This window comes from Elephantulus edwardii, unplaced genomic scaffold, assembly GCF_000299155.1.
Source record: "Elephantulus edwardii isolate Elephantulus edwardi_28Jun2011 unplaced genomic scaffold, EleEdw1.0 scaffold00008, whole genome shotgun sequence".
Lineage (NCBI taxonomy): Eukaryota > Metazoa > Chordata > Mammalia > Macroscelidea > Macroscelididae > Elephantulus > Elephantulus edwardii.
In genome coordinates, this window is record NW_006399758.1 from 2,101,772 (window position 1) to 2,128,470 (window position 26,699).

General features: G+C 39.8%; 1 protein-coding gene across 1 annotated transcript in view; it reads right to left on the reverse strand.

Moving 5' to 3' along the window:
• DNAJC5B (DnaJ (Hsp40) homolog, subfamily C, member 5 beta) overlaps positions 1-18,285 on the reverse strand; it is a 78,652-nt gene extending 60,367 nt beyond the window's left edge. Inside the window, exon 1 of the mRNA XM_006880433.1 lies at positions 18,167-18,285. Coding sequence (XP_006880495.1) covers positions 18,167-18,285 — 119 coding nt within the window. The remainder of the gene's footprint in view (positions 1-18,166) is intronic.
• Between the last annotated feature and the right edge of the window lie 8,414 nt (positions 18,286-26,699).

Here is a 26,699-nt window from a genome sequence, read left to right on the forward strand (position 1 = left end):
GGAGGCAAGGATTCTGAGGCTCCGTCTAACATACTTTGGACATGTTGTGAGGAGAGACTGGTCCTTAGAGTGGGACATCATGCTTGGGAGGGTGGAGGGACAGCGCAGGAGAGGAAAGCCCTCTATGAGGTGGATTGATTCAGTGACTGGGATAATTGGGATGGGAGTGTCAGAGACAGTGCCATTGGCACCGGATAGAGCAGAGTTTAGGGCTGTTATACATAGGGTCGCTATGAGTCGCAGGCCACTCGACGGCACACAACAACAACAAACAACATGATTTTCTGACAACTTTTCAATTGTGCAAGCTTGGGGGAACAGTTTTTAGTATCAGCTAACACAGCCTATTGGGAGCTTAAGGATCAGGGAGCCAGTCCAGATTCAAGGGGACTTTACAAGACCATGAGTATCAGAGAACATGGTTCACTGGGGAATCTCAAGATGAGTAATTAAGCCATAGCTAGTTTACTTCAGTTTACCAGATTCAGTACTTTGAATTCTCAATAAAATTATAAGAACCCCATCTTTGTAGGGCCAGGTCCCAGGGTGATGCAAATGCCCTGCACTCAAGTTCTAAAGGTTGGCGCTTCACCCAGGACCAGCATAGGAACTAGTGTAGAGCCCTTAACACAGAACAGAATAGTAAGACCAGAGCTCTGTTTGGCTTCATATTGCAACAAATGACATCACTTCTTTTTCTGTATTAAAAAAATCTGTAGAAAAAGTTCTAAAGAATCTGTATGTAATGTATTATTAAAATACTTTGACTACCAGAGTCCCACTGGAGGGCACTCTGAAGGCCGCATTAACATAGTGGTACCAGCAGTCAGGATCAGGAGACGGATTACACTGGGAAAGTCTGAAGTCAGGAAACTCTCCAAATTACTGAGAAGTAATGATGTCAGCTTAATGACAAAGGTGCACCTGATTAAGGCCATCATCTGTTCAGTCATTTGCTATGCATTTGAGAGCTGGGCAATGACTAAGGATGACAGAAGAATTGATGCCTTCAAATAGTGGCATTGGAGAAAAGTGCTGAAAAGTCAAAGGACTATCAAAAGAACAAACAAATATGTCTTGGAGAAGGTGCAGCCAGAGTGTTCCTTGAAGGCAGAGAAAATTAAATTTCATCTCACTTTTGGCATGTTGCTAGGAGAGGTTATTCTTTGATAATGACGAACATCATGCTTGGAAAGTGGAGGGTCAGCAAAACAGAGGAAGACCCTCAACTAGGTGGGTTGACATGGGGGCTGCTGTTTGGATGGCACAGGGTAGGACAGTGTTCAGATTGGTTGTTCATAGGGTCGCTAAGAGTTGTACTCGACTGGATAGCACTTAACTGCATCAACAACCAAGGTTGCATTATATGTGCAGCAAATCACCAAGAGTGACAGCAATGGTCAGTCTTCTTTGGTTTTCAAGGTCTGCAGTCATGTGTATGACTCAAGACAGATGGGATGGCAGAAGAAGAAGACCCATAAATAACCGTTCATTTCAGAGAAAGATCATTCTGGTGGCATAGTCCATGAAGAGTCGAGCCACTCACCCAAAGGCAGTGCTTCTCAGGTAATTTGACTCTATCAGCAGCTCTTGAGGAGAAAGATGAGCAAAATCTCCTCTCATGAGATTTACAGCCTCCAAAAACCTAGTGGGATGGGGGTGGGGGGATATCAGCTCAGTTCAGATTCTACAATAATGAGTTTTAATGAGAGATTAACAGAACTACATCAAGTCAAGTGCTGACCTCTAGTGGCAGTCATTTCTGGAGTATTTATTAATTTGGTCCAGTGGTGAGAATCTTTGTCTTCTTGACATTGAGCCTCAATCCATATTGGAGGCTGCAGTCCTTGACCCTCTGCAGCAAGTGCTTCAGGTCCTCCTCAGTTTCAGCAAGCAGGGTTGTGTCATCTGCATAACGCAGGTTGTTGATGACTCTTCCACCAATCCTGACACCACACTTCTCCTCATAGAGGCAGCATCAGGATGGATGGTGAAGAGATTGAGATTGTTCACAGCTTTAGTTTGCTTGGCTCCACAGTCAACACTCTTGGAAGTAGTCAGGAAATTAAAAGACATATTGCCGTGGGAAAGTCTGCTGGTAGGGACCTCTCCAAAGTACTGAAGAGCAATGGTGTCTCTCTGGAGACTAAGGTGCATCTGGTACAGGCCATGGTCTTTGCTATCACTTGTTATGCATCAGAGAGTTGGACAGTGACTAAAGAGGATAGAAGGAGAATTGATGCCTTTGAGCTGTGGTGCTGGAGAAGAGTATTGAGGGTACAAACAGTATTGAGGAAAACAAACAGATTCATCCTGGAAAGGGTTAAGCTGGGCGGCTCCTTGGAGGCAAGGAGTCTGAGGCTCCATTTAACATACTTTGGACATGTTGTAAGGAGGGACTGGTCCTTAGAGAGGGACATCATGCTTGGTAGGGTGGAGGGACAGTACAGGAGAGGAAGGCCCTGTATGAGGTGGATTGATTTAGTGACTGGGGTAATCGGGATGTGTATGTCGGAGACAGTGCGATTGGCACAGGACAGAGCAGAGTTTAGGACTGTTGTACACAGGGTCGCTACGAGTCACAAGCGACTCGATGGCACATAACAACAACATTTATTAATTTGACTTCATGACTCATTCTGCTGAAAAATGTTTTAATATAAAAGTTAATTATTAACATATTTAAACTTTTGAAAAATTCAAATTACAATTGATAGAGCTTTGTTTTAGACAGTTTTTCTAGTCACCTGAATTCTTTTACATTACTAAATAAAGAGCTAGTTGACCTGACGACACCTAACAACATTGGTAGAATCTGCTGTGAAGGATCTCTCTGAAGTGCTAAAGAGAAAAGATGTCAGTTTAAAGACTAAAGTGGGCTTGATCCAAGCCTTGGCCTTTTCAATTGCATCCTGTGTATCTCAAAGTTTGGCAATGAGTAAGGATGACAGAAGAATTGATGCCTTTGAACTGTGGTGTTGGAGAAGAGTACTGAACATCCCATCCACTGCCGAAAAACCAAACAAGTCTGTCGTGGAGGAAGGGCAACCAGGATGCTTGTTTAGAGGCAAGGATAGGGAAGCTTGGTCTCATATACTTTGAGCACAATGCCAAGAAGGGCCAGTGCTTAGAAAAAGACATAGTGTTGGAAAAGGTGGAAGGACAGAGAAAAAGAGAAAGATCCTCAATGAGGCGGATCACCACAGTGACTGTAATAATGGGCTCCGGTGTATTGGAGATGATGAGCATGGCACAAGATTGTCAAGGTATATGTATATATATCTCTGTAGTTCATAAAATCGCTGTGAGTTCTAGTTGACTCAATGACACCTAATAACAACAGCAACAACATGTGTCTCAGAGTACACTGTCTTCCAAAGGATTTTTTTTTCATGATGTAATACCTTTATTAAATTATTCAATGTGCAATGACTGCTATGGTAAGGAGTTGCACCGCCAACCTAGAGGTACATAGTTTGAAATGACCAGCCGTTCTGTGAGTGAAAGCTGGACAATCAACTCTCATGTGATTCACTGCCTCTGAAAACCCACTCAAGGTTCAACTATCAGTTTGTTACAACTTGATGGTATATACAACCAAACAACATTTATGAATGTCTCTTATGCGATAGATCATTTTATATGTTGTGGTGTTGTGTACCATAGAGTCAGAATGGACCCATAGCTGACCCTCTGGTGGGTTTTCAGAGACAGTTAATCGCACAGGAAGAGGTTGCCTATCCTCCAGCAGAGCAGCTGGTGGCCTCGAACTGTATGCCTTTGCGATTGCAGTGCAGCTCCTTGGCACTAGGCCACCAGAGCAGAAATGGATAAGTCAGAGATAATATTGGGTGCCAAGGAACTAAGTTTTTAATGTGTGTCTTGATAAGTATTTGGGAAGCTCTAATGTCCTAGCATTAAGGAGTTGTATTGTCAACCTGAAGGTAGACAGTTTGAATCCAGCTGTTGCTCCATGAGAGAAAGATGGACATTGTCTTCCCATGTGATTCGCAGCCTGTGAAAACTCAATGGCTGGTCAGTTACGAGTTGGTTCCTACTCCATGGTAAATACATATTTGGACATTAACAATAAAACTCCACAAAATAGTTACACAAATATCTTTCAGCTGGATGTCAAGGAAGTAGTTCAGAAAGATGAACAGGGCCTTGACACAGGAGCGAGTTACAGGATAGGATGGAATGTTATTTTTTTTGTTTTTTAAATTTATTTTTCATTTCAGTGAACATCTACAGAGATTTTGGAATTCCATTCATTCATTGTTGCACCCTTCTCTCCCCCCACCCCCCTGTTTGCTCCTCTCCTTCAAAAGCAAAAGAAAAACTCCCTCATTGATACGCAATCTCCCTCCACATCCCCCAAACCCAAATATAATCCACTCTGCAACCCTTATTCCGTACTCTTACGATAAACATAATGCCCTAAAATATAATACTTTTAAAATATTCTCTCCCCCAAAGACTTCAATGCCGTAAACATATTTAAATAGCTGGGGTTTTTTTAGAAATAGATCACCAGGTCCTTCTTATGAGATGTCATTGGGTAGACTCTAACCTCCTAACTTCAGTTGGTAGCTAAGCCCATTAACCGACGGCACCATCAAGGACTGAGGTCCCTAAGTTCTGACACTAGCAGGTCTTTGGCAGCCTTCAGCAGGTCACACAATCTTAAGCATCACACCCATATTTCCCCCCTAAATCTATCTTTTAAATCTACAAACACCTACTCTTTCTGTCCACCTCATTGACGAACCATGGGAGCCTCAAGCTCATGCACTTGAATGAGGCTCAAACTATCTTATTTAATTTCTTAAACATTTTTATTTCCTGTAACACCACCAAGGAAATGACTATCTAATAATCTACTCAATCCACATCTATTTTTGAGTCACTCAACATTTCTGGGGGAAATTTTACCAATATTGTCTGAAGCCAACAGTTTCCCACTTCTGCTGGTCTTTTATGCTGCTCACCCATCCTTATGTTTGGCCTCAAGGATTTCCTGTTAAAGTTTTCAACATGGTTTAAGAAGCAGTTGTTTCTGCTGGTTAGTAGTACCAGATAAATTTGTTTGAAGACTTTAAGAATTCTTAAAGGAGCTCTGGGGACTTAATGATAAGCAGTTGCACTGCCATCCCAAAGGCAAGCAGTTTGAGGCCACCAGCTGCTCCACCTGGGAAAGAGGGACTATCTCTTCCCCTGTGATTTTACTGTCTCTGAAAACCCACGGGAGGGTCAACTATGAGCCTAATTCGACTTGACTACACATAACAACAAAATATTACCTTAAGACCTATAAGAACTCCCTCGTTGATCTTACTGTTTTAACTAACAGCTGTATAGTTCCGTAACAGTAATTGTCAAAAGCTGCTTTTATCCAGTGTGGAGAGAGACTGTATATGCACTGGAATGTGTTTGTGTCTTCTTTGCGTGCTAATTAATAGTGGACCTACATCTTCATACTGGCTGGAACTTGAAGCTCTGTGCTCACTGTATCCATTTCTCTCCCTTTATCTGAATCTCATCCTGAACCTGGATTGTATCCCCAGACGCTCTTCTCTGACAGTGACTCTTGCTCTATCCCCCAGAATTTCACATCATTCAGAGTCTAGCCTTGGAATCATTGGTTAATGGCAGCTGTACTAAAGCCAGAAAATGTAGTGATTAAGATTAGATTCTGGGCTAAGACCACCAAGTGCTATTCTCAGCAACATGACTTACTGCCAAGTGACTTAGCCAGCTAATCTAATTTTTCCAAACCTTGATTTATTCAGCTGTAAAATGAGCTAGTAATAGTATCTGTGATGTATATAATCATTAAATAGAATAATGAATACAAATCACTGATAACAGAACCCAGCACATAGTAGTTATTCTGTCACTGTTGATTACTTTTCTAATTCTTACAATTAATAACTCATTCTAGTTCTTAAACTTCCTTTTCTAGCTTTCCTGGTCTCCTTAAAATGAATGAATATGAAAAAAATATGAATAAATATTAACTGCATCAAAATGAAGACATAACACTGAGTAATTTCCTCAGAGAGGCCTTCTCTCTAATCCCTAGTCCAGATCAGGGCTGCCATAGAATTATATCCTTTCCTCCAAAGCACTTACCTCTTCTATAATTACACATTTACGTCTGTGATCATTTGATAATTTTATATCTCCCCCTCTAGACCATACACTACAACAAGGACAAACTTAAAACTGAAACTCATTGCTGTTGAGTTGAGAACAGACACATAGCTGACCCTCTCATGGGTTTTCAGAGGCTGTAAGTCACATGGGAGGAGACTGCTCATCTCTGTTCATTCCTCTCCCATGGAACAGCTGTTGGATTCAAACTGCTTACTTTTCAATTGGCAGGGCAACATCTCACCCACAAGGGCACCAGTGATCCCTGGTCTGGAGAACAGGGACCATTATTTGCTTCTTAGTGTATCCAACTACTCAGTATAGTCTCCAGACAAGAAATAAATAATAGAATAAAGCCTTCATTTTCATGTAAATGATTAAACTATACGCATCTTTTAGCAGAAATTTGCATGTCACTTTTATGAACGTGTTTTATCAGAACTTCCAGGCTAAGACAGACTAAGAAGAATGACCTGAAGATTTACTTTCAAAAGCAGCTATTGATGATCCTTTAGATCACAATGACATAACCTATAGCCATGATAGGGATGACCCAGGACCAGGCATTACTTTGTTCTATTTTCCATATAGTCACCATGAGTCAGCCACCATGAACAGTAATGACATGCTCAGGTTATTCCATTCTGCTCAGCATGGTCTATTTTGTTTGATTTTATGTTGATGCCTTAGTTTTTAAAATCATTAAGTCCAAAGAGTTAATACAATTAATACAATTTTTCATCAAATCCCCATTGTATATTGCCTTTCCCTTTACCCATCTCATTTCTTCATCAATCTGTGCTCCCTTCTCCCTCCCTTCACATCTCTGCCACCTCTCCAAAATTACTTGTACTTTTGTGTAAAAATCTTCTCCTAGCTTCTTAAAACATCCATCAGCCATGCATAGTTTCTTCATTGTTGTTATTTTTGTTAGGTGCCATCAAGTCAAGTATGACTCATAGCAACCCAACAAATGAAAGATCTGAAACCAGACCTGTCCTTACACTTCCTGACACACAAAAACCCGTTTAGTAGTCACCTTGTCAATCCACCTGGTTAAGGGTCTTCCTTTCCTTCACTGACCCTCCACCATTCCCAAAATCATGTCTTTCTCCATGGAATAGCACCTCCTAGCAATATGTTCAAAGTATGTTAGGTGACGCCTCATCATTCTTGCCTCCAACGTGCACTCTGGCTATACCTTCTCCAAGACATACTTATTCACTTTTTTAGCCATCCAAGGAATGTTCCGTGCTCTTCTCCAACACCGCAGCTCAAAGGCATCTTTTCTGTTATCTTTATTCATTGTCCATGTCTCAAATGCACAGCTAGTAATTGGAAAGACTATGGCCTGAATCAGATGCTCCTTAGTCTTCAAACTGACATCATTACTCCTCAATAATTTTGAAAGGTTCCTAACTACAGATTTTCCCATTGCAATGCATCTCCTTATTTTCTGACTGCTGGTACCAAGGATGTTAATTGTGGATCCAAGCAAGATGAAGCTGTTGAGTTTCAATCTCCTCTCTATCCATCATGACACTGCCTGTTGGTCCAGTGGTAAGAATCTTTTTTTTCTTGATATCGAGGCACAATCCATCCTGAAGGCTGCATTCCTTGACCTTCTGCAACAAGTGCTTCAAATCCTCCTCACTTTCAGCAAGTAAGGTTGTGTCGTCTGCATAATTCAGGTTATTTATGAGCCTCCCTCCAATCCTGACACCACACTCCTCTTCATGGAGTCCAGCATCTCAGATAATTTGCTCAGCATATTGATTGAACAGGTGTGGAGATAGATTCCAAACCATGCAGTGTTCTCCTGCTCCATACACACGACAGCATCTTGGTTCAGGTGTACGTTCCACATGAACACAATCAAGTGTTCTGGGATTCTCACTCTTCTCAATGTCAGCCACAACTTGTCATGATCAACACAGTCAAACGCCTTTGCATAGTCAATAAAGCACAAATAGACATTCTTCTGGTATTTCTTAATTTCAGCCAAGATCCATCTGACATCAGCAGTGATGTCCCTGGTGCACGGTATCTCTAAATCCTGCTTGAACTTCTCTGGCAATTCCCTATCTATGTATTTTTTTAAGTATATCATTAGTTACAACACCCATAATGTCTTATTGTCCTTTCATTCCACATTGTCTTTCCCTTCATTTATTCCAATAAAGTGTTCGCTGGCTATCCATGTGTCTTTTAAACTTTATTAAATTTCATCCTCTATTGAAGAAGCTTTCTAAAGCACAGAGATTGTTTACTTTATATATTTTTGCATCTTTCACAATATAAAATGCATGCATATCCAATATAAATGTACATGAATGAATATATGAATGAGGCACAAGTGAGTGAATGGATAATTGAATGGGGGGAGGGGGAAGTCATGGTGATGGTATTGGCTTTAGGGCCAGTACAAATGAGGTTGAAACTGTAGGAAGAGCCAAGAAAAGCAAGTACAGGATTTGAGATGGCAAAGGAAGGTTTTCATGACAACTTGAAAGAACATTCTAACATAACCTCATATACTTTTTTCAGTGGAAGGTTTTAGAATTCAGAAAATAAATAAGTGCTTAATAAAGATTAATTTCAATTAATTCTGTAAGCTTGAATCATCACTTTGCCTGGTAAACATTTACAATTCTTCTATTAGCAGTGAATTCCCCTGACATTGACACTTTATTCATATGCATCTTCTGCTTCTACCTGTAATTGCTAATAAAGATGAGTGAAAACACCACAGGTTGGGGTTGTCAGAGATCACTATGGAAATGACACTCTTCTCTGCTCCTTATGGAAACAGCATTTGCCTCACTTTGATCTGCTCTGAAGCAACACATCTCTTCAGAGATAGAGGATAATTTCCACTAAGTCTCATGTGAAATCAAATGAAATAGAAGAGTCACTTTAGTCCCTTGGCACTGTGTAAACCAGCGTATGTGGCAGGTACCTTGTCAATAAGGAAAAATTAAGCTCATTAGTGAGGCACAGAGGCCCCAGTTCACTCTGATTTTGCATTTCTTCAAGGAGCTAAAAAGATCTTCATGCAAATTCTTATCCAATTGGCTAGTATTTTGTTAGGCTAATATATCAAAAACAGCATGATAAATATTCAGTCTTCCTTGTATTGCCTTAATGTTGTTTCTAACTTCAGAAGTGCATATATCAGTGTAAATAAGAATAAGGATTTATTCAAGAGTCAAATTATGAAAAGGACATAATTTGTTCAATTTTCTTCAGTCATTGATTCTTTACCTTCTAACCTGCTGGAAAGTCCTACAGTTACACCAAAGTAACCAGGACTCAAACTTCCTGTCTTAATCATCAAAAGGAACACTATTCAGCAAGTTGATCAAACTAATTGTTTGAAAACCAGACCTGAAGAAGGCAAGACTACAGTCAAAGCAGATACACAGCTGTCAACAAAAACTTTTTTTTTCTGATAAAAGTGGAAGTCCTCCTTGTTGTTGTTGGGTGCTATCAGCTGAATACGACCCACAGTGACCATATGAGCAACAGATCTGAAATCTATCCTTTCCTATATTATCCTCATCTTTCCCAACATACTTGAGCCCATTGCTGCAGCAGTCACTGTGTAAATCCGTCTTGTTAAGTAAGTGTCTTCCTCTCTTACACCTACCTTTCAAAGCATGAAGTCGCTTTCCAAAGGCTAGCCTGTCCTAATTACAGCGCAGCATACTGCTAAGGAAAGAAGTATAATGGAAGATAAGGCACAGTGCCTGTCATCAAGGAATTGACGGGATGGGAGAGAGAAAACTACAACCTGTTATGATTAAGTATGGATTCATACAGTGTGTGCCACCATGTACCCTGAACACCCACAGATGGCACAGGACCAGGCAGTGTTTCATCCTGTTGCACATGGGGTCATTTTGACTTGGAATCCACTTGATAGCACCTAGTAATAACAACCACAGCATGGGTAAGTCTGGAGGCAGTGGTGTTTCAGTGGTAGATTTCTCACTTTCCATGTGAAAGATTGGATTTGGGGTATAGCCAGCATACCTCAAAGGTGGCCATTACTTGTGTATCAGTGAAGGCTTGTGTGTTTTTATAATCTTGAAAGCCATGGTCACAATAATCTGATCTTATTGTGCCATGAGTTGGGGGCTGATTCAGGGGTAGCTAACAATAACAACATCATCGTTAAGAATATAAGAGCATGACCCTTCCTCTTCAAGCAGGAACTCTTTTTTTTTTCAAGTAGGAACTCTTGAAGCACTTGTTGCAGAAGATCAAGAAATGCAGTCTTCAGTATGGATTGCATCTCAATGTCAAGAAAACAAAGATTCTTACCACTGGACCATGATGGATGGAGAGGAGATGAAAACTGTCAACAGCTTAATCTTGCTTGGATCCACAAGTAACACCCATGTTACCAGCAGTCAGGAAATAAGGAGATTAATTTTGCTGGGAAAATCTGCAGTTAGGGACCTCTCCAAATTATTGAGAAGTGGTATTGTCAGTTTGAAGACTAAGGTATATCTATCTGATTCAGGCCGTAGTCTTTCTGATTACTAGCAGACAAGCACTGAACATCCCATGGACAGCCAAAAGAACAAACAGGTACATCTTGGAGAGGGTACAGCCAGAGTGCTCTTTGGAGGGAAGAATTATGAGGCTTAGCCTCACATACTTTGGGCACGTTGCTAGGAGGGTATTCCTTGGAGAAGAATATGATGCTTGAAAGTGTGAAAGTTGTGGAAGGAGAGGAAAACCCTCAACCAGGTGGATTGACAAGGTGACTGTTGCAGTGGACTATTGTGTTTAAGGAAGTGTGAGGATGGTGCAGAACAAGACTGGTTTCAGATCTTTTGTTTATAGGGTTGCTATGAGTTGAACTTCATCTGACAGCACATAACAATAACAATAACCCTCCCTCGACCACCCCTGTGAAACCAGACATATCAGTGGTTGGTAAATGCTCATTAACTTTTCTAGCTTTAGCAATAACTAGGTAGCAGTATGAGGTATCAATCAACACCTTTATTACTTTAATAAGCAGGAGAAACAAAGAAAAGTCTTTATGTACCAATCAATATCAAGACAAAAAGGAATCTAATTGCACAGGCTAAAGTGCTCACTGGGCAACAGTAAGACAGTAAACTGTTTACTCATTTATAGTACTAAGGGGAACACAGAACCAGGTGCTATTTATTGCGTGGCTGTGGGAGGGTTTCATCTTTGAGCCATCACAGCCTACAGTCTTCTGGTGGGATTGAGCTTACTTAGCAGGGCATGCTTGGAAATGCTTGCCGAGAAAGAATCCAGCCATATTCCTACTTGAGTAACCACTGCTGGGTGAGTGCAGTCAACTGGTAGTTGGCTTGGAAAAAGTCTGTCTGAGGATAGGATGGGAGCTACAAGATCTCCTAGAAAAGAATGTCTTTTAAGAAAAGAAAGAGTCAGTAACAAAGTTTAGTGTCATGGGGGACTGAATTTCTGAGTAGAGAGCCAATTAGTACTAGGATCTGACTCAACCTCAGAACATGAGTCTGGATCCTTGGGAGAAAGCTATGAGCAAAATGAGCAAGAGTGATTCTTCCCAACTTTGAAAGCCCTGCAGGTGAAGTACAAAATGATTTGGGCTGATAATTGAAAAGTCAGAAGTTCAACTCCACCAGCTACTCTGTAGGACAGATAGGCAGTCTCATTCCATATATAGGATTAGAAACACAGTGAACTGTGAACTGGTTTGATTGCAGTGGGTACTCAACTTTGAGTCTCATTGGAGGTCTTAGCAGAGAAATAGCATTCCCTAGGCTGGAGCCAGTTCCTGGTGTCACAGACTGGCAGGTATTCGTGACTCCTTCAAGTCTCAAGGTAACAGCAGAGGTAGTTTCTGGGGCTAAAGAGCAGTCAGAAGGGTTTGGTCACCCAGTGCTTAGCATGGAGGTCGTGCAGAGAAGCTGATGAGCAGTCCTGTCCAGCTCATCAGCAGGGAATCTGCAGTTGCTGGGTCCAGTATGCCCAGAGTTGTGCCTAGCGGTGACTGTGGATGTGGCTACAGAGCTAATGCAGAGATCTTAAACTTGGTGGAGACATGACTTGGTGGAGCACACAGGTGTATATAGAAATGGATGACCCTTGGGCCCTTGGAAACTCTCCCAAGGGTGATTCCCTGAATGATTATGGTAGAGAAAATGAGTCATCTGAAAGGGGACACGCATACACACACAGAAATCTATCGTCACTGAGTTGAATCCACCTTGTAAGAATCCTCTCTTCTTCACTAGTGTCTCTACTACAAGTCCTCTTGGTTTGAAGAGATTGTTAAATTTGGAAAGGATGTGAAAAGCATTTTAGATTAAAGTTAAATCAACTAGTATGAAAGGTTGGTAATAGCTTAGCCATAGTAGGTATATCTGAATTATGATATGGGAGAGTGAAGACTTTCAAGCAGTGGAAGAATAAGGAAAGACATTTGCTCAATCCACGCATACATGAAGTCTTAAATGGCAACCCAACAGTAGGAAAATGACATTAAATGGGTCTTGGGCTTAAAGATCCTTGGGATGCTCTGGGATGGCAAAAGCATATTTATTAGTTATGGGAGGGCCCTGGATGAGATTTATGCAAGCAGTCTCTGGCTGTGACATGACACTTCTGACATGAGCACAAATTTGCCTTATGCCAGACAAATAGTTTTTGAACAGTGATGCCATCTGAGAGGATAATTTTAGACTTTTAAGAATGCTGAGAATGTATTCATTCCTAAGAATACTTGGTACTTCAATTGTGCTGTTTTACAAAGGGATCCACATACTTTGCAAAAAATGATCTCATTCTCTTTATAAAGTCTCTTTTGAATCAGTACCTGATAGATTGGCAAGCCTTCCTCTTTCACCTTTCCAAGCTGTCCTTTGAGGTAGCTGGTGCTTCAGTTTATCAGATGACTAACAAAGTGAGGTTGAGTTTTAGATGATGTAGGAGGAAAAGATGCTTTATTCACAGGAAGAGTGCATGATAAAGATTTACAGACAGACATAGAAAGGGATTGAGAGGCTTTAGGCTGCTATTTATGATGTTCCCATAAAAAAATGAGGAAATAGAGATGCCAATTATTTTTTCCCAACTTTTGAAAGAACATTGTTCTGTGCTCCATCTCATAGATAATTGGATCCCATAGTCCTTGCTAAAGGATAGTGGAAGTTGGTGATTCCAGACCTCTGGCGAGTGCTAATTTGACTTACATGAACACTCAGCCCTGCAGGATTGGAATATAGAATTGAGACGTGGCTTCAGGAATATAGAACTGAGACTTGGCACCTTTAGCAAGAGTTGAAAAATAGACAGGAATGAAGATTATTTTCCTCTTCCAATTTCTATCTATATTTTGATAGTCATGGAGTTTCCATCTCCAAGAAACTCAAAATTTAAAAAAGAGCAGTCATGAGGAGGAAAAAATCAAAATATCCATCAACGAGGGTCTGAATTTATTATAGGGCATACATGCTATAAAATACTATACAGTGGTTTGTAAAGATTGAAGAAATCCTTTATTAATTGATCATTACTTAGAATGATCTTCTAGATATATTGTTAAAAGAATAAAGGCCAGGACGGGAAAGACAGTGTATCATCATTTTGCATTAAACATAAAGAAAAAAGTATATACACTCCAACCACTTAAATTTAGGATCATTTTTTTTTCTATGTTAGGGCTCAGTTGTTTTCTATTGTTTCCTGTTTATTCTTCTGTTTCCCTTTTTTTTTTTTTTTGCATCCCTTGGGTTACTCAAGCAATTTTTATATTTCTATCTTGACTTATTTATAATGTTTGACTTTATCACACTGCTTAGTGGTTGTCCTAAGCATTATAATACACAACTCTGAGCTCACATACTCGCTGGAATAAATGTTTAAGCAACTCAAGCAGTGTTAAAACAACACTTCCATTTAGTTTCCTTTATCCTTCCCATATTTAAACATCATTTCCTGGAGTATCAGAGAGTTTTGTAACTTTCATTCCAAATATTGTATAATTCACAAAACACAGGTAAAAGATAGCCCGTCGTATTTACTTTTTACTTGAGCTTTCCTCAGAGAGCAGGCACAGAGTGCTTTCTCTCCCTTTCTGTGGAGGAATCCTTGCCATGTCCCTCACCAAGTGGTGCTCTCTGGATGGCAGAGGAAGTCCCGGTCTGGCGGGAAAGTAGAGCAAGCCTCTTGGCCAGTTCTTGTCAGAGGATCTTTCCAACAGCCTTACCCGGGCTGCATTTGATTGACAAATTGGGTTTCAGGAAAGGCTGGCTCAGGTGGATTGTATGATTCCCCTCTGATCCTGGGATTCCTAACCAATTCACTGTCTTTTTTTTCACTCTTCATAGTTATCCCTCGGTTGTCTCCGATATTATTTCCAGGGGTTTTAGTTGTACTTGGAGTCCCTGGATAGTGGAAATGGTTAAGTAGTTGGCTACTAACCAAAAGGTTAGTGTTTTTAATCCACACACGAGAAGGGGCTATTCCTGGGGGGAGGACATGATGCTTGGAAGGGTGAAGGGTCAATGAAGGAAAGAAAGACCCTCGACCAGGTGGATTGACACGGTGACAGCTGCAGTGGGCTCTAGTGTATCAGGAAGTGTGAAGATGGCACAGCTGTGCAGATCTGTTGTTCATAGGGTTCCTAGTCGACTCAAAGGCAGGTAATAACAAGGATAACAATGCACTCAGAGACTTCTTGGAACAAAGACCTGATGTGCTTCCAAAATATCACAATCATAAAAAACTAAAGAGCACCATTCTGCTTGGTTACACGTAGAGCTGCCATGAACTAGAACTGATCCTATAGCAACTGGTTGGTTCGCTTTTGGCTATACTTATTAGGGAGGAAAAAGAGACAAGTCTATACCATTATATCTAGAACAGGGGCACAAGAAATTAATATTATTTTTCAGGTAAAGAACAGGAGGAAGACTTTTAAAAAATACATATTTGTAAAAAAATTTAAAAAAATAATACATATTTGTATGTTCTTATTTTGAATCAACTGATTCTATCTTGTCTATTTAATATTTAAAAGTAAACATGAGAAAGAAAAAGGATAAAGAAAAAAAGGCCTCTCCTTCAAACTCAGCCCTATATTTTTGGAGCACAACCAAGAAATAACGATTAAATGACAAGAGAAGTCACACCGTGCGTGGATCCAACAGTTGTCAATTTTATTAAATCTCACTGACTTTTAATCTCACTGTATTGTGACTACTTTGATCCAGACCCCTGAATATAAGAATCATATTCTTAGGGGACTTCCGACTTACTCATGCATTTTGGATAGTTTGCAGCATACAAATGCGTAATTTGGAAAGAAGAAGATGCTTTTGGCAGCATACTAGTGCCCTAATAAACTGAAAAAAATAATATTTGTATAATATTAAAACAGAATAACGAGGCACCGATTACATAAAAAAGCTTTCTTCTGTAATTATTAAACTTGCAAGAACTTAGCATAATTAGTGTCATAATTAGGAAAAGATTTCAAATTTTACCTTACAAAATTAGCAAAAGCTAAGAAACGTCACATTTGTAAAAAGGACTTTTAAACATACAAGGAAGTTATAAAAAACTTGTCCCCTTCATTTGGGCAATTATATTTGCAGTTATGAAGGTTCCCAGTGCAATCACTTTCATTTTCAACCACCATCCCAGTGCCAATGTATACGCCTAAAGCATTATTAAGGCCCAAGTTTAATGTGAGTCTAATTACCTACATGTAGACTGAGTGGCTTCTAGATACATTCAAGCTGGAGGGTACAAAACAGCAGATATATTTACCTCTCCAGCATTGTAAGTGAAATATAAATGATAAGACTGATCAGACAATTTGAACATTTGAACAGAACTTTTAAATTCTAGTGGCAATATTCATAATACTAATTTCTACTTCAATGCATACTTCTTGAAGGTATTCCAGGTCTCAAAGTTTACAGCACAGCAAAGATTCTCACCAGTGAATAAAAAATGGAGACTCCAATAAATATACATGGCCTAGTCATTTGGAAAAAAATGTTAGAATTCTACTTATGCCAAAATAAACTAAAAGTGGATCAAAGATTTAGTAGTAAAGTAAACTCATAACCCTCTAGAGAAGTTGTGGTATTTTTATAACACTGTAATCGTTTTTATGTTGTTATGTACTATCGAGTCAGAACTGACTCGTAGCTGATTCTCCTGTGGGTTCTCAGAGGCTGTAAACTGCACGGGAGGAGATTGTCCATTTTTCTCCTGAGGAACAGTTAGTAGATTCAAGCTATGTGCTTTTGGGTTGGCAGTGCAACTCCTTACCCCTTGGCCACCAGAGTTCCCAATTTTATATATTCTAATTAGGATGGGTTTTTAAAAACCCATGGCTTACAAAACAAAAGCAATATAAGAAATTATTAATAAATTTACCTACTTAGAAATGTTAAGCCTTCATAAGTTGAAAAACTAATGTGAGTTTTAAAAATTCAATTGAAAGCCAAATCAAGAAGTAATTAAAATGTGGAATTTTTCCTTTTAAATTTCTAGTCTTCCTCTGAAACCCACTGGTGGATCAGCGATGGGATGGGTACCAACTCAATGGTACACAACAACAAACAACAGTTTCTAGAAAGGCATAACTTTATTAACTTATTTAAAAAGAAGTAAATAATGAGACATATGCTTAGCATGTACAATTTAAACACAAAGTTGGTAAATACAGAGAAGAAGAAAACAGATGACACATGACGGGACATAGGGTACAATCGTTAAAAAGAAGAATATTTAATGACATTGTTAAGAAGAAAAATATTTAGACAAAATTAGAATATTTCAAGGTGATTTTAAAATGTCTTTTAGCTACAGATTAAAATAATGGAAGGAAACATCAAAATGTGAATGATAATTATTACTGGAGGTAGAATTATGAACAATATTTTTTAGTTTTATGTAACTTCCTAATTTTTGACATACAAAGAAATTACTTGTGTACTTATTAATGAGGTTTGTTTGTTTGTTTGTTTGTTTGTTTGTTTTTCCCTTTGTATTTTTTAAAAAGCATATCTCGATTTCCCCTGGAAATAGATAACTTTGAATTAAATCAGATATGAAAGGCCAACATTCAATGTTTGAAGAGTAGAGTTGATAAAACATCAGTTGTGACAAATTCTCACTCATTTCCTTTTTAAAAACCACCTCTATTAGATTCAGTGGTGTAATATCATGGGGTTAAATTATAATTTCTGATCATGTATAGTGATATCTATCTATCTATCTATCTATCACATTACTTGAGGCCTAAAACATAGGGTCCCTTTTCCCAGGACCCCATAACATTAGAGAATTCTTTCACAAAATCACTGTGTACTCCTAACTTAGAGGCAAGGATTTTGAGGATCCATTTCACATACTTTGGGCGTGTTCCCGGGAGTGCCAGTCCTTGGAGAAGGACATCCTACTTGGAAAGGTGGAGGAAAAGTACAGGAGAGAAAGATTCAGGATGAGATGGATTAACTCAGTGACTGGAGTAAAAGAGGTAGATGTGTCAGAGACAGTAAGACTGGCTCAAAATAGGGCAGGGTTCAGAGCTATTGTACATAGGGTCGCTATGCGTCTCAGTTGACTGAACAGCACATAAACAACAATAACTCCTTTACTGCCTTTGCTTTAGAACAAAGGATACAAATTCTAATATTCCAATTACCTGGTCTTGACAAAAAGTTTACCTCTTTAAAAATGGAGGCACTTGCCAATCCAAAAATAGTTATCACTAGCAGTGCAGAAGTAAGCTGTGGTGACCTAGTGGTAAGGAGTTGCACTGCCAACCCAAAGTCACATGGCTTGAATCTACTAACTGCTCCTCAGGAGAAAGATGGACAATCTCCTCCTGTGCAATTTACAGCCACTGAAAATCCACTGGGGTGGGATGGTTTAGCTATTTGTCAGTTCCAACTTGATGGCACATAAACAACAACATACAAGCAGCTTAGAAGGTATTATCATTGAATTTCCTTTGTACCTGTAAGTTTTCCTAATTTCTTCATTAGATGCTCCTTTTTGTAGACCAAGAATTTCATATAGAGCTTCTCCAGAAGTGGACAGATTTCGCTGTCTTGAGCTAGGTGTGTCACAAGCCATTTTCTTAGGCTGTAAAACCAAGAGAGGGACATAGGCATGAACATTATTCAGACTAAATCCCACTGCTAAAAGGGGAAGATGTTCATTTTTTACCTCTTATAGAATGACAACTACTGCATTGATGCAGTAGAAGAGAAGAAAAGGGTAGAAGAATCAGAAAAAGCACTTCTGTAAGGATGTTAAAGGGTTCAGGGATTCATACAGATCGAGTCAGGCTATGTTTACTTAGCCAATGAGAAGGAAGAGGCTAATTAAACACTCAGTTCATTCAGAATTGTTGAAAATTCACCCCTTTTAGACAACAGACATAGATTTCCAGAATTAACTCCTTTGTTGGATTTTCCAAACTTAAAAGCCAATAGTGACGATCCCTTTTTATCTGCTTTTATTAACCTTACTAGAGCAAAACATATTTTTTTTTAAATCAACAAGAAACCCACAACTTTTTAAATACCCCGGGGGGGGGGGGCGGGGAATAACCCTATAACCCTAGTCGCACCTGGAAACAAGGTTAGAACGTCTCTACAGCTACTGTAGTCTCAGATTCCCTCAAAATGCACATAGCATTAAATAAGTCCTTTTCCTCTTGTCTCATCTGGAAAGGACTGGGATATCACCCCAGGTCCCAAAGGATCATCAGCCAGCCAACACATTTGAAGACCACTGTGTCACTTCTCTGAGCTTCAGTATTTTCACTTGTATTATAATGATGAAAAAGGCAACTTCAGAGGAATATGTAAAGAATTTAGAAAGTGTAGAACACACCCTAAGACCAAGTAAAATGTAAATGAAAAGGTGCCCTCTTGTAGGCAGACCCTCTGGAGTTGTAGTATTAGTCCGAACATTACCACCTCTGTGACTTTACCTATCTGTACATTTGAGGGGGAAGGTGCCTTATCTCATGTAGTTCTTACTGCCTAAACTCATGGAGGATTAAGTGAGTTAATAATCTTTTGAAATAAAAGTGGTGTAGACTATAAAGTGCTATGACCGGAAGCTCCTTAGAATGAATGTCCATCTCTTGCCTCAGACCTTAGGTGACAGGTTTTATGTGAGTGAAAAGATACAAAGGAATATTCTGTGGCTGAAGATATGTGAAGACTTTGGGAACACTAACCTACAGCCACTGGTGACACTAGCCCTTAGCCATAGTGCCAGAGCCTGATGTGCACGGTTCAGTTGGAAAGAGAACCCTAAACCAGTTTTACCTCAAGCTAATGGCTATGACAACTCAGGCAAAGGCCAAAGCCATGGGACGCCGCCCGCCTTGTCAGGACAACCTTACAGATCCCAGCAGAATGTTGTCTGATGTGTAGTGCTGGAATAAGAGCTGTCTGCAGGTAAAGAGGACCAATCGCAGGCCTCTGCAAGCTGGGGATTCCAGTTAAAATAGTTTTGGGCCCGAGGGCCAAGAAAACAAAAATTATGAACCAATCCTAGAGGACTATCCTGGGAAACTATCCTCTTGCAGCAGCACCTTGTTGCGAATGGAAAAGAATAAGTACTAAGCCACAAGAAGTCAATCCTGGAGTAGAAGTTCAAGATAAAGGACTTTTTCTCAGAACTCTTTGAGATAGGAAGCCATCCTTGATACTTGTACCTGATAGTTGTACTTAGAGACTCTTAAATTCAAGAGATACTAGCCACATCATAAGAGCCTGGAAACAGCAGGAGGTGTTCAGAATCACAGAAACCCTGACTGCTTGAGACTTAAGTCATCATATCAAGGGTGGGTTAAGGGGAGAGAGGTGTTGAATGATGTAGGTGGAAGTAGGAAGGGATGCTGGTGGAGGAGGGACAGAGGTGGGTCAAGACACAGGTGGCAAAGGTGGGTAACAACATTGAATCCATTAGTCATTTCTCTAATGGATAAATGTCTTTCATCTACTCTTTTCTGTAAAATGCTTGTCTGTCAGACACTAGGATAGTGTCTGACAGATAGGCCTAGGATTAGGCCTAGGATAGAGCAGGGTTTAGGGCTCTTGTGCATAGGTAGCTATGAGTTGCTAGTGACTTGAAGACACATAACTAACTACTAACTAGGATGAAAAATACTCAAAGCACAAAGTGGAGACACACACACACACACACACACACACACACACACACACACACAAGTTGGAATAAACATGGAGGTGGTCCTATTCTGGGTAACATTTTGTTCTGTTTTGTACATACAGTAACCATGAGTTGGAGCTCTAGTGGTCATGTGGGTAAAGAGTTGTGTTGGCAATCCAAAGGCAGGTGGTTCAAATCTACAAGATGCAGGAGGTAGAGAGGCAGGTTCCTCCCATGCAATTTACAGCCTCTGCAAACACAATGGAGAGTCAGCTATGAATCTGACTTGATGGCACATAACGACAATACCTGGTATATTTGTGCATTTACAGAGTTTGTGAAAGTGAAGCTTAATTTAAAATCCCCGATGCTCAGTAGGGGCCATAGCCTGGCTTCAATACACAAACAAAGGAAAAATTTCATAAGTAAGTGGTACTGCTCCACCCCTACTTCCTCCAGTCCTATTTTCTGTGTCCATACACATGTGCCCTCAGGATACTGAAGTTCTCATTATATCCCCACTAAGGAAGGGAATGAGTCCAAGTAGTGGAATCAGGGTTGGTTTCTCCATAAACCACATGGATGCTACCAGTGGAGAGGATTTGGGGAGCAGAGATTGCTGTGTGGCTTGGTGGCAAGGAGTTTTAGCTGGTTGGAAAGATTCCTCAAGCCAGTGATTACAAAGGACAACCAATGATTCTAACTCTAGGACTAGAGAAGATTTTCTTAGAAAACAGCCATTCAGACCAACTTAATAAATGCAGGGATGTGATTTGAAGCATTCTTGCTGGTGATCATTGTTGACCCTACAGTGGAATTTCAGAGACAGGAAATCATACAGGAGGAGATTGCTCCTGTGGAGCAGCTGGGGGACTCAAACCATGTGCCTGTGGGTTGGCAGTGCAGCTCCTTACAGCTAGTCTACCAGAGTTTTGTCATGATCATTGTTGCAGATATTATTTTCATGGAAAAGTACCAGCCCTCCTTTTTCTGGGGAACCCTGAGGTCCCCATTGTAACAATATGCTTTTCCTGCCTCAGTCTTACCTGGCTTCCGTTTGGAATGGGGTACTTGACTCAAGTCAGACCAATAAGAATCCTTCTGTAGAATTTCTTGATGCAGGACAATCTCTCAGATGGTGGCACCTGTCAAAGGGAAATTTGGAAATTGTTGACTGCCTGAAATAAAGAACTGACTTACAGAACAGAAGCAGCAGCAGACCACAGAAGAGAGAGCACTAGTGAGGCCTGCTCCCTGGTCTAGGTGCTCCAAGACCATTTGTAATTTCCCCCTCCCATCATTTGTCCTAGAGTGAGCCAGGAAAACTCTTCTCCTGTATTCAAACTTACACATTATTGTTTTTTTCCCTTTTGAGCAATGTTCAGGTAGGTTTTAGCCAGTATCAACTAAGATTATGTACATTTTCAGTTCAATACCAGAGATAATACTCTGAGCATCTCTATCTTAGACCTATCTATAGTGAATTGTTCCTAACCACTGAACCAACCTTTCTTTTAATTGAATATAGCTTCCAGGAACTTAGAAAATAATGATGATATGTTATTGTTATTGTTATGTGCTGTCAAGTCACCTGTGACTTGTAGTGACTCTATGTACAATAGCTCTGAACTCTGCTCTATCCTGAGCCAACTTTATTTTCTCAGACACACCTCTCTCATTACCCTGGTCACTGAATCAATCCATCTCATCAAGGGTCTTCCTCTCTTGTGCCGTCCTTCTGCCCTCCCAAGCATAATGTCCCTCTGCAAGGACTGGTCCCTCCTTGCAACATGCCCAAAGTATGTCAGATAGAGCTTCCGAATCCTTGCCTTCAGGGTGCAGCCTGGTTTTACCCTCTCCAGGACAAACCTGTTTGTTCTCCTAGAAGTCCATAGTATGTTCTACACTCTTCTCCAGCAACACAGCTCAAAGGCATCAATTCTCTTTCTATCATCCCTAGTCGTTGTCCAGTTTTCTGATGCATAGCATGTAATGGCAAAGACCATGGCCTGGATCTGGTACATCCTAATCTCCAGATCGACATAATTGTTTTTCAATACTCTGGAGAGGTCCCTGACAGCAGACTTTCTCAATGAGATTCATATTTTGATTTTCTGGCTGTTGGTACCAAGTGTTGATTCTGGAGCCAAGCAAACTGAAGCTGTTCATGATCTCAGTCTCTTCACCATCTATCATTATGCTGCCAATCATCCCAGTGGTGAGAATCTTTTCTTGATGTTGAGCTTCAATCCATATTGAAGGCTTAAGTACTTTACCTTCTGCAGCAAGTGCTTCAGGTCCTCCTCAGTTTTAGCAAGCAAGGTTGTTTCGTCTACATAATGCAGGTTATTGATGAGTCTTCCTTCAATATTGATGCCACATTCCTTCTCATAGAGCCCAGTCTCCCAGATGATCTGTTCTGCATACAGACTGAAAAGGTATAAAGATAGGACACATCCCTGGTGTACACCCTTCCCAATTTTAAATCATGCTGTATTTCCTTGCTCTGTTCTGGTGACTGCCTCCTGGTTCAAGTATAGGTTTTACATTAGAACAAACAAGTGTTCTTGGATTCCCATATTTAAACCGAACAGAATGGAATGTATTGCTAGATATTAGTTTTTGTTGTGTTCCTTCGAGTGAGAACTGACCCATAGCTGACTCACCATTGTGTTTTCATAAGCAGTAAATTGCATGGGAGAATTTCTCCCATCTTTCTCACATGCAGCCTTCAAGTCCATCCCAACTCACAACTACCCTGTGCACAGTATAGCAAGACTCTCCTGATCCTGTGCCATCCTCACAATTCTGTGCTGATCTGAGTGCCTTTCAATCTAAAGGTCTCATCTTCCAGCACTGTATTTGAAAATATTCTTCTGCTATTCATCGCATTTGTATGGGCTCATTCTTGCAGAAGTGGATGATCAGTCCTGCCTCCTAGTCTTTTTTAGTCTAGAAGCTTTACTAAGCCTGGGTATGAGCTACACAAGAGTTTCCATAGGGAACTTTGAGAAAAGGGAATTGGAACCAGAGAAATGCATGGGCTACACTTTAAGAACCTTTCTGGTGGACCAATTTATAAGCCTGTAGAGGAAGAAAAGAAAATTCTGATTGCTGAACAGCCAAGCCAACATTTTGCCTTGAGGTTCCTCTCAGGGTGGCTGAAACATCTAACCCTTCTGGTCTTGCCTAATCTTGCCTCTACTACATAGGAAAAAAAACTCTCCATCTCAGCTTCAAGGTTCTTGGTTCATCCTTAACCAAGCCCATTACTTTTTCCTTTGACATCATACCTGGGAGCACCAACTCCCATCAGCAAAGCTGCCAGAAGTTGACACTGCTTTTTTTCACTGATAAGAATACTGGGTTCATTATTGTTATTGTTAGGTGCCATCAAGTCGAGTACAACTCATAATGACCCTATAAATAACAGACCTGAACTCTGTCCTACCCTGTGCCATCTTCACAATTTCCAACATTCTCAAGCCCATTGCTGCAGTCACTGTGTCAATCCACCTGGTTGTGGGTCTTCCTCTCTTTCGCCATCCCTCCACCTTCCCAAGCATGGTGTCCCTCTCCAAGGAGATTAGGAATTCTCCCAACACCTGAGGTGCACAACATCCTTTACAATATAAGTAAAGGAATATTAATTTTTTCCAAGTTGTTTCCTTCAATATTATCCCAGGCTGCAAGGAAGATGGGCTACCCCCAAGACTATTCAGAAAATCACTCACCCACTTACTGCTAGTGTGTTAATTCTAACTCATAATGATGCCTCACAGGGCTTCCACCATTGGCTTTGACTCTTAAGAGGAAGAGACTGCCCATCTTTATCCCTCGGAGTCACTGGTAGGTAGATTTCAGCTGCGAGACATGCTCAGTCTTTTGCTTAGTAACACAACATACAAGATGCTGGCATGGGATTTTTCTTTCTCTCTCATTTCTATCTTTTTTCAGAGTTCTCTTTCCAGTGTGGGAAAATCAGGACAATTTCATTTCTCAAATTCCTTTCATAATGGGCTCTCTCACCCAGAAAAACATTATAAGTAGCATATTTTAAATTTATATATGTATTTCCAAATAATTTCCAAATTTAATTTCCAAATCCAATCACATAATCTATTGCAGCTAAATTAGATCCTGTGGCTGATTGGTGCTTTGTGTCATGGGTTGTTATTCAAAATAGGTGTGGAAGCCATTTATTCTTTATTTCCATCCCCCCCCCCATTTCCTAGTGGTTTCTTCATAGACAGATAATATTTCCTAGTAAAGGTGCAAAAGAGGGGAGTAAGTCTATTTATACCAGTATAAATGATATTTTATTAAAGTAGATTGCTGACTTTAAAGACAGAAACACAAACGATCTAAATGACTATATGCCTACTTTGTGCCCAAAATAACATAAATACTCTGCTTTTTCTATCTCCTTGCTAAAGCAGAAACCAGACTCTTCATATATTATTCATTTAGAGTACATTTTGTTTCAGATTCAATAGAATAATACTTCAAAACCCTTTATTGTTTTAATGAAAAAAACAAAGATAGTATGCCTCTGAGAACATGCTAAGAATAAAACTCAAAACAGCCCATAAACACTTTCCTTAAATAGCCCTACACTAAATAATTTCTCCCTTACCTAATTCCTTAAAAAAACTGTAATTTTAAAGAATTCTTTGTCCCTGGCCTTTTGAATTCTAATATTCCTATGCAAAATTCAAGCCTTTATTATTTATTCATAGTCCCATCTATAAGTCGTCCATTGGGAGAATGTTGTCATGTAGAATCATTAAATAGTCTCATTTTAATCATCTAGTACATGAGACTTAATCTTCTGAAACTAAAATTACTTTACAGCAGAAAGAAATTGCTATTAATATCATCATTTCTTAAAGCATTGACCAATATTCAATGATTACAAGCTATGACTGCTTATTGGTCCTGTAATAAAAATTATGCTAGAAGAAAGCCCAGCACCAAAATGGCAATGTGCAACTGATACAAAATCAATTGAAGAAATCTAAAATTTCTAATTCTAGAAGTCTTAAGAGCACTGTTCATCTTTCAAAACAAAATTAACATTCTATTTCAATGCAAAAAAATACTGTGCATTTTTTTCTGTTATATGGATTTTTGAAAGACAGAAAAAGAATCAAAATATGTGCTTCTTGATAGGGTCCTTTCATGATGGAAAAGTTGATGGGGATGAGGGTTGTGAGCTAAGTAAGCACAGGAAGAAAACACTTCTAATAGCTGTCACTGGAGAAACGTTATTCTGTTGTTATCTCAATGGTTCCTCCATAGAAACCTACATAGGAGAGCAAAATCTCCACATTCAAACACAGTTATGCTTTAAAGCTAAACCCTGCTAATCCTATGTTTGAAAATAGCCACTTTCCCTAGCATGATTCCTTACTGGCCACTTGAAAAGAATTCTCTCTACTTAATTGCATTCTTAGCATGGCAATGGGACAGAAGGCAACTTAGAAACATCACATAGAAACCATAGTACCTGTTACTCTTAACTCCTCAAACAGGAACAACGTGCTGTTTTGATAAATCTGGAAATAGATATGGAAAAAAAAAAATAAATGAAGAAGGCAGCAAGGAAAGGAACCATTCCATACCTATTCCACTGTTTCAAAGCAAACGGCTGTTCCTTTCCATCCTTCCCATGCATAGGTAAGTGGGTCAATGGAGTCAGGTTACTTTTCATTTGTTACTCTAGCAGCCAATTGCTTATCCTTCTGGAAAACATAACAAAGCAGGAATAAAACATGCATGACTATAAGGGTTGCTATTACAAGGTATCTGGGGATACCAAAATACGTGCTACATCCACTTTGAATTATTAGTCAACTGGCTCTTGTCAACGATTCACCACTATGGAATCGGTGGGAACGCTTCCATCAGGACTGCTGATCAAGAAAATATGCTAGTCTCTTGATATACAAGGCGAGGTCTTTTAAATTTTATTTTCTTCTAGGTCTAATACTAACACTAATAATTTTTAAATTATTAAAGAGACAGTGTGACATTAACAAGTGGAAAACTAACTGCTCATTGCACTGATCATTTTCATACCCGCTCAACCCTCTTCCATGGCTCTTCCTACCGCTCTTGGGAGAGAGCTCTGGCAGCCTGGAGACAAGAAGCTGCACTGCAGTTCTGAAGGCATGTTCTGTGGAAGGATGAGTGATCTCCAGTGCCATTGACTGCCTCTGAAAACCAGCCTGAGGGCCAGCTATGGGTTGGTTACAACTTGACAGCAAACCCCAACAACAGATGAACTCTAGTCTGTGTTGTTTTTTAAATTTATTATTAATTTCAATGAAAATTTACAGAGACTTTGGATTTCC